The 12411-nt window shown below is 47.3% G+C and overlaps 6 protein-coding genes across 6 annotated transcripts; 1 reads left to right on the top strand and 5 right to left on the bottom strand.

The window, feature by feature from the left end:
- Nucleotides 1-120: 120 nt before the first annotated feature.
- Nucleotides 121-1944, bottom strand: BDV37DRAFT_273054 (uncharacterized protein; the record flags this gene model as incomplete). The annotated part of the gene is made up of 5 exons (XM_032084993.1): nt 121-347; nt 413-533; nt 1102-1235; nt 1265-1396; nt 1929-1944. 5 exons carry the CDS (start codon nt 1942-1944, stop codon nt 121-123), a joined length of 630 nt encoding a protein of 209 aa, XP_031939453.1.
- A 480-nt stretch (nt 1945-2424) lies between these two features.
- On the bottom strand, nt 2425-3571 carry BDV37DRAFT_252920 (SDR family NAD(P)-dependent oxidoreductase). Its single transcript, XM_032082493.1, has 4 exons — nt 3458-3571; nt 3148-3399; nt 2803-3088; nt 2425-2724 (listed from the first exon to the last, which is right to left on the bottom strand). Exons 1-4 carry the CDS (start codon nt 3497-3499, stop codon nt 2459-2461), a joined length of 846 nt encoding a protein of 281 aa, XP_031939452.1. The 5' UTR covers nt 3500-3571; the 3' UTR covers nt 2425-2458.
- Nucleotides 3572-4073: 502 nt separating this feature from the next.
- On the bottom strand, nt 4074-5943 carry BDV37DRAFT_295549 (MFS general substrate transporter; the record flags this gene model as incomplete). The annotated part of the gene is made up of 6 exons (XM_032089918.1): nt 5764-5943; nt 5585-5708; nt 5315-5521; nt 4887-5249; nt 4446-4813; nt 4074-4378 (listed from the first exon to the last, which is right to left on the bottom strand). Exons 1-6 carry the CDS (start codon nt 5903-5905, stop codon nt 4074-4076), a joined length of 1509 nt encoding a protein of 502 aa, XP_031939451.1. The 5' UTR covers nt 5906-5943.
- Nucleotides 5944-7052: 1109 nt separating this feature from the next.
- BDV37DRAFT_284944 (uncharacterized protein) lies at nt 7053-7927 on the bottom strand (the record flags this gene model as incomplete). The annotated part of the gene is made up of 4 exons (XM_032087616.1): nt 7053-7445; nt 7500-7604; nt 7656-7675; nt 7726-7927. The coding sequence occupies 4 exons, from the start codon at nt 7925-7927 to the stop codon at nt 7053-7055; spliced, it is 720 nt and encodes a 239-aa protein (XP_031939450.1).
- Nucleotides 7928-9189: 1262 nt separating this feature from the next.
- BDV37DRAFT_252916 (kinetochore Sim4 complex subunit FTA2-domain-containing protein) lies at nt 9190-10362 on the top strand. Its single transcript, XM_032082492.1, has 2 exons — nt 9190-9595; nt 9650-10362. Exon 2 carries the CDS (start codon nt 9753-9755, stop codon nt 10140-10142), a length of 390 nt encoding a protein of 129 aa, XP_031939449.1. The 5' UTR covers nt 9190-9595; nt 9650-9752; the 3' UTR covers nt 10143-10362.
- Nucleotides 10363-10733: 371 nt separating this feature from the next.
- BDV37DRAFT_284942 (uncharacterized protein) lies at nt 10734-11368 on the bottom strand (the record flags this gene model as incomplete). The annotated part of the gene is made up of 2 exons (XM_032087615.1): nt 10734-11219; nt 11279-11368. 2 exons carry the CDS (start codon nt 11366-11368, stop codon nt 10734-10736), a joined length of 576 nt encoding a protein of 191 aa, XP_031939448.1.
- Between the last annotated feature and the right edge of the window lie 1043 nt (nt 11369-12411).

Here is a 12411-nt window from a genome sequence, read left to right as displayed (position 1 = left end):
ATTCGGTTGGAGCCATTGATAATTGACTGATTACAAAACTTATTTATGCCATGGCCGGGCTGTTAAGAAACTCGGCTCTATAAAGATCTAAACTCTCGGAATTCATCTTGGTATAGTCTTTTACATCCCTAGACAGAAGCCAGAGCATTTGCGCTTGGCAACGAAGACAAGCAACCACTGTCCAGTTCCTTCCTCGGATTCACTAAGGGCGTCACTCTGCTCAGGATTGAAATCATGTAGGTGAAGCCTTTCTAGGAGGTTCGCATTCTTCTGTTCTTCATGGAATTTGTCCACGGGCCGTGTCAATTGGGATACCACTAGGTCCTCCTTATACAGGGTACGCGAGACTATGACACTGTCAGGATATTTTAGAAGAATAAAACTAAACTTAATGGCATATCCGCAGACCCACCATCACGAGCAGTCTCGAGAACATTCGCTGTCTCTTCAACAGTCTGAGGGTGAATCACACGCAGAAGATCTTTTGCGTAGGCCGCCACAGTGATTGCCGCATAGAGCTGCCACTCCTTGTTCTGATGTCCGTCAGTGTAGTCGCATATTCCGCGTATATCAATACACGGAAAGTCTTCCATCAGGCCTGCAGCCTCCCTCTCGAAACAAGATACCCCCCACTCGCCACGCAGCTGATCCCGGTGCTGGGCCGAGCACATCCCTGCGCTCCTGGACGCGATAAGACCGTAGTGGACTACTGGGACGTCTGATTCACGGTCAAGTCTTTTCACTAGGTATGCACGGTCGCATTTTGAGCAATATCCTTCGCCGGTGTGCTCATAGCTTGAACTGAATAACCAGTCACGCTCCCAGCCCGGGAATCAGTATGCCCTTAGGGCTGGGAGGCGAGCAAACTTAGCGTAGACTTGACGGATGTAGTTCCCCATCTGTCCTACCTCGAACGCGTGGTCTGACTGGAGCCTTTGCGTAGCAGTTAAAATGAGAGAGGGCGGTCGATTCAGATGGGATGTGATATGGAACACTCCATTGTTTTTGGATTTGCCCGTGTCGTAGTGTAGAATACCTCCTGACCCCGGCTTAGTATAGGGCACACTGAGTAATAGCCACGGCACTCCACAAACATCTTACCATGACTCCCCTACGGATCACTAACAACAACGTCTCCCAACCGAATGTCCTTCCACGGGTCCTCAGCATCAGCCGGCCTCGGTGCCCCTCCACTAACCCCAACCAGCAACCCAAACCGGATGTGGGGAAATGTCCTCGCCATGTTGGTAGCGACGTGGAAGACGTTGTGAGAGCCGCAGGGGCCGGATCCAGGGTACCCCGATTACCGCGTTGTGTCCGTTCATGCGGCTAAGGAGGTAGTTATTACCATCCTTGGGCTTTGGTGGCAGGTTCTCGTGCTCTTCGTCTAGTAGGCCTCGTGCAACGTTCAATTCGGTGGAGGCGATACATATCCACCCTACTGTGTAAACATGGTAGTCGAGCATTTCGGTGACCATGGATTCCTCTTGCTAAGTAAACGGCGCTTAGAATGCGGTATGAATAATTAGGCTCTCACAGGTTGATTGAATTTTGATTGAACAAGTGCTCGAAAAGCACTATGCGTGAGAATCAAACCCCTAGTTGTTTATAATGATGTTTTCTCGCCCTTAGGTAACCCAGGGAGGCTGGTACTACTGGAAGTATATTTAAGCCACAAGAGCCCACGGAAATAACGAACTCCAACAAGGCTTAGCTGGTGTATCGATCGTAATAATGTCTGCCAGTGTCAATACTGTGGTAAACTGCGAAAGGACTGCGGGGTGCTCTATTGTGGCTATGTGCGGATACTCAAAGTAGTTTGGTGTGGGATTTACGCACCATGCACTCATACCCGCAGGTAGACAGGCGCTTGAATCCTCCACAGAGACAGATCAGAGTAAAAACAATGACCTGAGCTAAGGCTCAACTTCTTGCTGAGCGCATGATGCTTCGCAGCGAGAACTAGATGGAACACTAAATCTGCTTGGGACTTCAGCGAAGGTTGGGCTGCCTTCGCAGGAACCTCAATCACCAGCTGCCGTTCTCTTTTTTGCCTGTACGTCGTCCCGTGCATCTATGTACTTCATATAAGCAGTGGCCCCATCATGAGTAATAAATTCGGAGCCTGAGCCCATGGCGATTGCTTGTGAGGTGAATGGGGATTGCAAGGGTGCCCCGAGCCACTCTAAACACTGTCGGATCCAATATCACCAAGGCAGACGATCCAATCCTTCCGCAATGACGAGCGTTCTGATCCGCTTTGGAAGACCGAAGGTTGATGAACCCCCATGTTATAGTTGCATAGATAAACTGTTACAAAGCAGCTATAAGACTCTTAAAAAGGCAGGCTTTGACTCTTAGTACGGACTAAAATACAATCTTCTGCCCAGGTACATAAAAGAAACGAGATAGCATAGACAATGAGGAAGATCAGCAGCATAACCTATGCGAGAAAGCCTCACAGACTGGTTCGGGGTATGGTGAGTGTCATTCCACTGTCGATGATGAGCGTGGCTCCATTTGTGTAACTTGCTGCTGAGCTGCACAGGAACACGATAGGATCCGCGATTTCCTCGGGGGATGCAGCTCTTTTCAATGGGGTAATTGCTTTGATAGCAACGCCCAATTCAGGGTGTCGCTTCAAGCTAGCCTCTAACATTGCAGTCTCGGTGTAAAAGGGGGCAACGACGTTGACTCGGATATGGTTCTTGAGGTTATCAATAGCTAATAGGAGGAGAACCGAAATGTTAGGACTAACAATCTTTGCAAGGTGTGAGGAGGGTTCTTTGGTGGACTGCTTACCTGCTGTTTTGGCTATACCTGCTACAGCGTGCTTGGAAGCTGCATATGACAACATCCCAGGTGCTACCATGGTACCATTCACAGAACTAACGACGACAATAGAGCCACGGCCAAGGCTACGCGAAGTATCGTGACGGGCACTCTGGTGCATGCGAGGCTCCTGTTTAGCCATCGCCGCCGAGACAGCTCGCAAGACCAACATTGTGCCTCTAGCATTGACGGCCATTGTCTGGTCATAGACGTCAATCTTGAGATGCTCGGTTGTCGCGCCGGAAATACTACCCATCTGCAAGTTTCATCAGCGTCAGTCTCCTTGGACGAAAATTGTCGGTTCTTCTGACTTACCCCCGCTGAATGTATACAGTAATCAATTCTGCCAAATTCTTTCACTGCCGCATCAACCATGCTGTTCACGGCAGTCTCATCAGAGACGTCCACCTCGACTGCCGTGGCGCGAAATTCGGAGTGAGTGGCCCATTTCTGACTCTCCTGGGCGACTGATTCAGCGCCGCTAAGGTTCAAATCGGCAAGAATGACACCTTCTACGCCGGCTTGGGCGAGAGCAAAGACTGCCTCCTTGCCGATTCCTGAGGCAGCCTGCCAAATATGTCGTTAGGGAAGGGGGGTCATGGTGACGCTAAGGGGAGAGACATACGCCCGTGACAAGTGCAATGCCGCTGTCCAGTGTAATAGCCATTGAAGCGGTCGTAGGTTGCACTGGAAACCTTGTAAAAGATATATGGAGCTATTTGGAGGTAGAAGAAGTTCACTGAAGATCAACGAGAATAGGGCTGTGAGATCGAGACTACTTTGCTGGGAGAGGGGAAATCGGGGAGGGGACAAGCAGAGTATATTTCATTTCAGCCCAACCCATAAAGAGTACTTCTCTGAGCAGGGTTCATCACAATCCAACTTCATGATATCGTCTTATTGGATACAATGCCATCGTAATCCTGGTACCCAGTCTTTGTTCACGTATGCAGTAACAAAGAAAAGGACTCGGGGCTAGTGCTAGTCCTTCGTTGCTATTTAGACGGACCCATAGCCCTAATGCATCCTCGGCTTGGCGCTTTTCCACGTCCCTCCCACCGCAGAACCTCCCCCTTTTCAATTCCTTTTTTCTTTTAGTCTACCTAGCGAGCAATTCTTTTTAGCAAGAGAATGAGAGATTCTATTTGCAGCTTTAGTGACTAATTGAAGTCGACCATCAGTACTTCAGAAAAAGCCGTCGGTCAATGGACTTGATATGTCTAGACAGGGTAACTAATCAATCATACGATGACCTGCTCCTTCTGCCACATAAGAAACGAGGCCAGAACCTGTCCCCCCGCACACCCAGCCAGGATCTTCATCTGCAGGTTGTAGCTCTCCGAAAACACCGTGCGAACCATAATTTGCGCATCTGACGGTAGCATGGGGACAGCGGCAGCCGAATGCAAAACAGAATGAAGCTGACCATCATCCAATAATCCGCCCAAGTGGGACCGAATAAATCCGTTCGAAACAGAAGTCACAATGGCCAGGAAGATGGAGCCTCCCATGACCCGGAACTGGGCCACAGCCCCCATAGCGACGGCTGCGTAACGGATAGCGATGTAAGCACTTGTCTAGCTCGCTAAGGGCTGGTGGGGGCGTAGACACACCTCGGTCTTGTTCCTCCACGGTAAAAGGGGTCATCAGGATCAATAGACTAATGTTGATGCCATAGCCGAATCCAGCAATGATCTGATAGCCATACTGGGCGGTGCTGATCGCCAAGGAGGCTGATAGAGTGGAAAGAAGCGCAAATCCCACAACCTGGATGATGGATGCCAGTAGCACAAGGTATACAAGGGGTATCTTGAGAGCTTTACCCACAGCAGAAGACAAAGCAGATCCCACTGGGGCGGCGACCGTAAAGGGAATGAAGCGGATTCCTGCCTGCAGAGGGGATAATCCATTCACAACCTGAAACCTTTGTGGCAGCTGAAAGATAGTAACAAACCATGTACCACCTAGGAAAATTGAGTTCCTGGCATTATACATTAGTCACTGGGATTGAACTGCCGAGTCTAGGAGAAAAGGTCACGCACAAAAGCATTCACATCCAGACCCGGTTATGGACGAATCGCCACGGAAACACGGGCTCGACTTGAGATGAGGTGAGTGTGACTCGTCTTTCCCACACCAGAAATACGACCCGTGTCACTCCGGAAATAATGAGCATGACAATAGTAAATGGAGATTTCCATTCGTACTCTTGGTTCGCTTCTTCCAAAGCGGCCACAAGGCATACTGTGGCAACAAGAAGCATGCTGGAGCCCAGCATGTCGACCTTGCGAAAGGCTTCGCGGACAGATTTCTGCAACGAAAATTTTCTCCTTTCGTCTTGCGGTGCGTGATGGTTTGGGAAGCGGTTAGGCAACGCCAGAATGAGGATGATGCCCGCTAGAGCAACCGGGGGAATACTGTTCGTGCAAACATTTAGGGGAATAATGTTCTTGATCACTCAGTTAGCAGATCATCCACTCACTTGAGAAGAAAAACCCATCGCCACGTTGATGATCCAGAGATGGCTCCACCGAATATAGGCCCTAGAAGAAGGGAAAGTGCGTATACGATTGCGACCGAGCTCGTATACTTGGCATATTTTTCCGATGGTACCAGCTCCAGAATGATTGCAGCACAGAGAGAATAGTTCGCGGCGCCTCCAATTCCCTGAAATGCACGAAAGATGATCCTGTTGGGTTTTGTTAGCTAACTTGCCAGGACAATGTGAACACCACATGCTGAAGGGGCTTACAATTGAACTATGGTTTGCGAGGCACCACATGCACCAGAAAATATCATAAAGATCAAGGTGGCTATAATCAAGGATGACTTTCTCCCGAAAAGATCACTGAGCTTGGCAGAGATGACAAGGACCCCTAACCCCCAAGCGTCAGCATAGTAGGTTAGTTGAGGGAAGAAGAGGTTCATTACCAACATATCCAAGCATGTAAGCTGAAATGATCCAGTACACCTTATCCAGGCCCCCAATTTCACGAGTGATGCTAAACGCGCTGGTATTGACAATGGGAATCTCGAGGTTCGTCAAAAAGAGGCACATGCAGAGTTTGAACATTACACAAAGTTAACGGGGCCATAAGTTTTGCAGAGTCATCCCTTACGAGGCAGTGATTAGGTGTAATGTCAGGCCTGTGAAATACTGGTTTTTGATCGTGTTACTCTCACTGAAGACAGTTGCTGACTTGGCCTCTGTGGGAACGCTGGAGCCATCCATAGTGTAATGATGAAGAATGGAATAGAAGAATCGTTAGATGGAAGACAGGCACGTAAATATTTCAAATTATAACCAATTAGTTTGTCTCTGTTTTCCTGGTAGGTGAAGGTGAGAGGGAAAGGGGGGTACACTTAAGCCCAGAGATATGCCAAGTGGATAATGAAAAAAAAAAAAGAAAAGAAAAGAAAAGAAAAAAGAAAAATATGGCGAGAGGTAGGAGAGTGATCAAATTAAATAAGAGAAAAGGGAGGGAGGACTCATCTTCTTGGAAAGCAACCAAGAGGGCTGGTTACCACCCTTTGGGTAGTCATATAATTTTAGAACCCCTATTAAGCCCAGGATTGTTGGCTATATTTGGGGGCGAATTAACCGTCGTTATTGAAGCTACGAGACTGTACTAGCAAGAAGTAACTATGCTCGGTCACCATCATTTTATTGGCACGAGAGATTAAGTTGCAGTGACTATCTCAGTTAATAGCTGTCTTCATCTGATATGTGTTCCGCTTCAATCATGAAAATACCTAATACTTGAGCCAAACCAGGAGCTACACCGTATGCCTGCCATCCGTCAAAGAGATAAGCGGATAGTCATCTGAGTGACTGTCCTTGGTCTGGACAACTTGACAAGACGTGATAGTTGTCTCACTGGCTATGGTCCTGTTGGTTCCTGCACCGGTATGGTTCCCGAACGATAATGAGGAAAGAAATCCTTGAAGGGATTTGTTCATCTGGGCTAAACGGCTGTCCTGCGTCAGGCTGCTGAAAAGCCTGGGCAACACTGGAAGACAGGCAACAACGATTCCTGATGATATCTCTGGTTGCGGCCAAAATCCTACTAGCCAGCTGTAATAGGATACGTTATCCTTGTTTTGCATTAGACGCACGGAGAACGCTAGTCAAACGATAGACGAAATACAAGCCCTACTTACATATTAGTCACAATTAATGAAGGGTTGCGAGTTGGAGAGAAAGAAACTAAACTATTGCGTTACATTATACTGAATAAAAAGACTGCCGATGCAGCAAGCTTTTTGCGCAGCGGCATTTGCAGTCTCCAGATGCGTGTTTGTGGCAAAATGAGGATAATAATATCCGAGGCAGCATTCACTGAGCTAGCAATGCAGTTCAGGAGAAACATGTCCATACAGGACCCATGCGTAATGAGAGGATCCCAGGCCTTGTTTAGTGGACGGCAGGCGAAAATTTCCAGGATGCTACCAATCAGATAGTAAATAAAATTAACCCATATCAGGGTATGGCAGATCCAGAACATAGGGTCGTTCCTTCTATTAGGCACAAAGATGTCCACAATCTGTAGAAGGATGGACGCTTTTATGAAGAATATGGGTATACCATATATTATCGAGCCTGCGTGAAACCACTACACCAACTGTTAGTATCCAAAAAGTGAACTGGACTTCGGCAAGAAACCAACATATTGCATTCTCCTAAAATCCCTTAGCCGCAAATTCCACATGTCAACCCCGGGTCCAGCATCGTTTCCCAACCAACAGATGACGCATAAGCCCACATAAATCCCCTACAAAGTCAGTTTGGTCTGGGTCTTTGGATGAAGAAAGAGAGTCTGTACCCAGGCCACAATAATGGTGTCTATGGGGTCAAGTTAGCAGCGGCAATGGTGTGCTTTGGCGCGTTCTTACAATCAGAAATGCTGGTCTTGCGGATAACAAATACCCTGGTATAGATGCGCATGAACAAAGCAATGGAGGCGGTTATACCGCAGATTAGTATGGCCGCTTGCCCAGATACACGTTGATTTGGAGGGTCCAAAAGGTTGGGCTCCACGCCCGGTGGCGGTATGCCAGCAGGACCTTGGAGAAGCTTTTGCAATTGCTCAGCCATCATTGATTCCATAGTATTTAGAGGGTCGTAGGATATGGTCTTCGTATCATTCTCTTCGGTAGAGTGGCCCTGTTATACACATCTGGCGAGTGGCCGTGAGATCATGGTTGGGCCCACACCGAAACACCATCCCAGGTTGATATGCATAACCCGAACTAAATTTATCACTTCAAATTATAACATGTGTCATCATGTTTCATCAGACCTGCAGGAGCGTAGCATCGACGGGGGCACATGTGGTTTTGCATCTTTAGCCTGACGCAGGGGCAGGTGCCAAGTACAAGTACTAGTCGTCAAATTGCCGCTTGGAGTCGGTCCGAGACTAGATGCGTTATTTATCCTGACAGGGCCATGCATGACGTTCCTCACCTGTTTGATATTTGAAGATCGCCTTGTAATCAGCAAACAATCACTAATGACGCACATACCAAGGGTGATATGACAGGAAAGGAAAGCCAGACCTACTTAGATCAACATTGTGCGAAATTTGGAAACGTACCGGCCATTCTCGCCCATTCCATGCAGGCATTGATTGCATCGTTGGTCGCTAAGGATGTGGGATGAATTCCTTTTGCCCGAAAAAAAATAACTGGAGGCATTGTACTATAATTATATATCTGCTGATGCACAGTCTAGCCCCATATGCTGTGGAGTAGTCTTGAATGGCACTGCTATTTTAATATGTGTAGAGGGTGCTAGTTTAGATCTTGGCTATTATTTTGTTTGTTTAGATTATGGTACAGAAAGACACTGGGAACACAGCTTCATGATTGCTACGACCGTGCACACGACGACTGGACTTTTCATGCAAGGCAGGACCAGACGGTGTATGATTTTCATGGTTGATGCTGATCGCCAGTTGCAAGCAAAATTGGTTCAACAGCTGACCCATGCTCTAAGCATAATAATTGTCGCTTCGAGCTGTCAATCTCTTAGTATTCTTCCTAGTCATACCTTGGAGTATACCACTGCTTAGCAGTCAGTCGATACTTCACATGGTCTATATTGAGTCTACAACTGCAGTCGCACTGCGGACGTGTTCTAGGAGAATAGCACTGAGATGTCCTAGATTCATTTAGACCTGCGCATAGCTTGTAATCTGAGAAATGCATGTAAGGTTACACTTGTTGCCTAGTCGTAGATCTCGATCCACCAAGAGGTAGAGAATCTGCACACTCGCTCAAGGAATGTAGGTACTAGGGATATGCTGCACCACGTGACTGAGAGAGAAAATGGCACTGGCAGTTGCCTAAGGATTAAGGAGTGTTGCCGCCTAACTAGTCCCCGAGTCCTCGGGCATCAGACACCTTCGCTTTACCTGGACAGTATAAAGCAAGTTCAGAGATGATTTCTTTTTCTCAAAAACTCGTACAAGAGCGCCATGTATACAATACTGCTCTTAAACTTACTTGAAGATGGAAGAAGTCCAACAGGACCACCAGTACCACCTTTTCCTCCGTCTATTCATGTCAGAAGACATTTTGGATTGTTAAAACTACCAATGACTCCTCAATCACCAATATTGACGAAGTACTGAGCAGAAAGCCCAAGTTAAAGCGATTTGTTGGCTACAAAGATGCGATCACCAATCCTGTCTTCGTCGACAAGGGCGAACAGGGCTTTGTTTTCCGGTTTAAACACAATGAACGAGATCTCTGCCTGAAGTTGGTAGGTCTATGTGGCTATCTTCTCTTCGGTGGTCATCAATAACTGAGCATGCAGTTCTATGATTACGAGGACCCACGGCCATATCACGAAAAGACCATCGCTTTGATCAGTCCTATTGGGTTAGAATCACGCGCATTTGCTCGTCTCTGCGACCTACATGGAAAATGGCCACTGGGCAGTGCAGTGTCATGGATGGATGTGCCTCACTGACTCCAAGCTTCAACAGCTTCGGGAAGCAAGTGGACGAGTGAGAAATAACTGGCGTTGGCATAAGGTCCGCTGGGGTATCGTGAAGGACTTTATCGCCGATGAGCCGCCGAGCTGTCAAGACGAAAGATTCCGGCTAATTATTTCAAATTTCTCCGTCCCAAAACGCGGCCAAATCCTCCCTCGCGATGTGAAGAAGGAAAATTATAGAGGGGAACTGATTGTAGATCTAGGATCTACTGTTACCTTCCCGTTCTATCGTTACTTCGCGAGACAGACTGATCTCGATAAGTTCTTTGAGGCCTTGGACCAATTTGGATTACCTGCGTGGGACCGGTAGAATGTAGTGACATTGCGGTCCTCCTTTTGTGGCTTCCAAAATTCTTACCAGATAGTGGTCCCTTGAGATTAGAGCCTTGGAAGCCATGATTTCATCTAGATTCAGCTTCGTAAAATTGACCCAGCAGGCCTGTTCTATACAGTATAAATTCGGCATCCTCGCGGATTGCTTGCGGATAGAACTTAATAGTACTGTAGTCTGGGGCCGTACTGCATAGCCCTGAATCCCCATAATATGGGCGCAAATTCTCTGCTGGCCTCTGTCCACTTTTGGCAATATGATCGGCATAATCCTCATCCTATCTAAAGTGGACAGTGCCCTCGCACTAGTAGTGCCGATCACTGTAGTTATACTAAAATAGACAGATAAAAAGGTATAGCCTAAAACGCCGCTGAGCACTTGCTGCAAGACTGGTTGAAGTAAATTAAATCTATCCAGGAAATGGAGGCTACAACAATAATTTGCCTCAGCAATATACATGAGCCATTGTATAAAGTTGGCGCACTGGATGAAAGCAGCAAAAGCATGATATTAACACCTATCTCGAGATTTCACTACCCCGAGCCATCCACCATATTGTATTCAACTCGCTTAGCGCGCCTCAATAGCGTACTGGAAGTCATCCAGAAGAAGCGTGATGTTCTCCGTCAACTCCTTATCCTTCCCAGCAGACTTAATGCGGAAGAACAAGGAATCCACAAGATACAGATCGTCAAGATCAACCGTCTGCAACGCGTTTGTGTTGGTATACTGAACCGAAACATACTTCTGGCTAGCTAGGGTAGCTCCGGTGATCTGAATTTCACACGGAACTGTCTGTTTTTTGCTTCCTTTCTTGACGCTGCAGCCGAGTTTCACAGACTTTCCGTTGAATTTATCCTTGCCCCCGTCCACACTGACATAACCCCGGACATTGACGTCGGTTATGTTGGTCATTGGGTAGAACAAGAGCTTGTTTCTGTTGGTGGTCTTGACGTTCGAGGCTTGAACGGAATAGCGGCCAACTTGCCAGGCGCCTTCGTATTTCAGGCCCTGGAAGGGGTTGGGCTTGAGGGGACCAAGAGCGCGATTATTGAACTACCGGGATTCCAATCAGTACCAAGATAAGACTGCAGGATTGATTTAAGATATCTTACTGGAACATTCCGGTCTTTCGCTGCCTCGGTAGGAGCGGCAACAGCTACACTGGCCGCGACTGAAAGGAGGGAGAGGAATGAAAACTTCATGTTGAATTGTGTGCGGATGCCAAAACCCGAAAGGAAGAGAGATAAAGAATCAATATCTGAGGTGAGGGAGAGTGGTGGGATAATACGGACCCGTTGCCCCTTTTATACGACTGCCAGGGCTGCATGGCCCATCTCGGACAAGGGGTTGACATTTCCAGCCGCACAGACTGTGGGACCCGGATCTTCAATTGAGTTTATGACTAGCATGCTATTAAGATACAATCAGGGTTTGATTTCTGTACGAAAGGAGGATCAATCTCGGAGCTGTTCGGTACCCCTGCATCCTCACATATCAAATAAATCGACAGATCAGATGATTTACATTCCGGACACGAAGAATCGCCCTCCCTTGGAGCCTTTGGGAAGAAAAACAAAAACTTGACTATTGGGCATATAGAAGATCTTGGACGGGATTGAAAAGATATTAAAAGATACCCTATACCCAGAGAAAAGGCAAAGTACTTTGTCGATCTACTTGGTGGGGACATTAGGACAGACATACCCAATAATAACAGAGATACGGCCTCACTACGACACCCCCAAGACAATCATTTGATACAGAGGCATACACCGCCGAAATATGTATCACAGGCATCCCTTACACCCAGAATTGCTGGTGGATTTTAGGGAGTCATAGTTGGCTACCTTGTTCGCTGAGAGGTCTTGTATGTTTGCGGATGGCTAATGCAGCATTTGCATTCCATGGCAATAGGCATATCATTCTGAAGACTGTTGATAAACTTAGGGGTCAAAAGTCTGACTACACCCGCCATTTCGGCAAAAAATGCAATGAATTCAAACTCGATTTTCTCAACCAATTTAAATGATATCAATCTACAAGTTGATTATATGGATTCCCCATATCAATACTTTGTATACCAGCCACGTGCTAGGCGTACAGCCTGAAGCCTGCGTGGCATAGAGCGAATAAGGCGATCTATGCACTCCTGAGGAATAGCCCACCAAGCAGCTTGAATACGCTCCCTAAATTGCGTCCAGTCAATCTGTGATCTGCCGCCTAGAAAGAGCTCTGGATAGAGCTC

The sequence above is a fragment of the Aspergillus pseudonomiae genome, assembly GCF_009193645.1.
Source record: "Aspergillus pseudonomiae strain CBS 119388 unplaced genomic scaffold BDV37scaffold_54, whole genome shotgun sequence".
Taxonomy (NCBI): Eukaryota; Fungi; Ascomycota; class Eurotiomycetes; order Eurotiales; family Aspergillaceae; genus Aspergillus; species Aspergillus pseudonomiae.
Note: the sequence above shows the minus strand (reverse complement) of the source record. Positions and strands in the feature narration are given on the sequence as shown.

What these genes read in the sequence shown, in the direction of transcription:
- BDV37DRAFT_252916 (XM_032082492.1), top strand. Translation starts at nt 9,753, where the DNA reads ATGGAAAATGGCCACTGGGCAGTGCAGTGTCATGGATGGATGTGCCTC.
- BDV37DRAFT_252920 (XM_032082493.1), bottom strand. Translation starts at nt 3,499, where the DNA reads ATGGCTATTACACTGGACAGCGGCATTGCACTTGTCACGGGC. An exon ending in ACTGTATACATTCAGCGGGG is followed by an intron (nt 3,089 to 3,147) that starts GTAAGTCAGAAG and finishes TGAAACTTGCAG; the next exon opens with ATGGGTAGTATTTCCGGCGC. An exon ending in AGGTATAGCCAAAACAGCAG is followed by an intron (nt 2,725 to 2,802) that starts GTAAGCAGTCCA and finishes TCCTCCTATTAG; the next exon opens with CTATTGATAACCTCAAGAAC.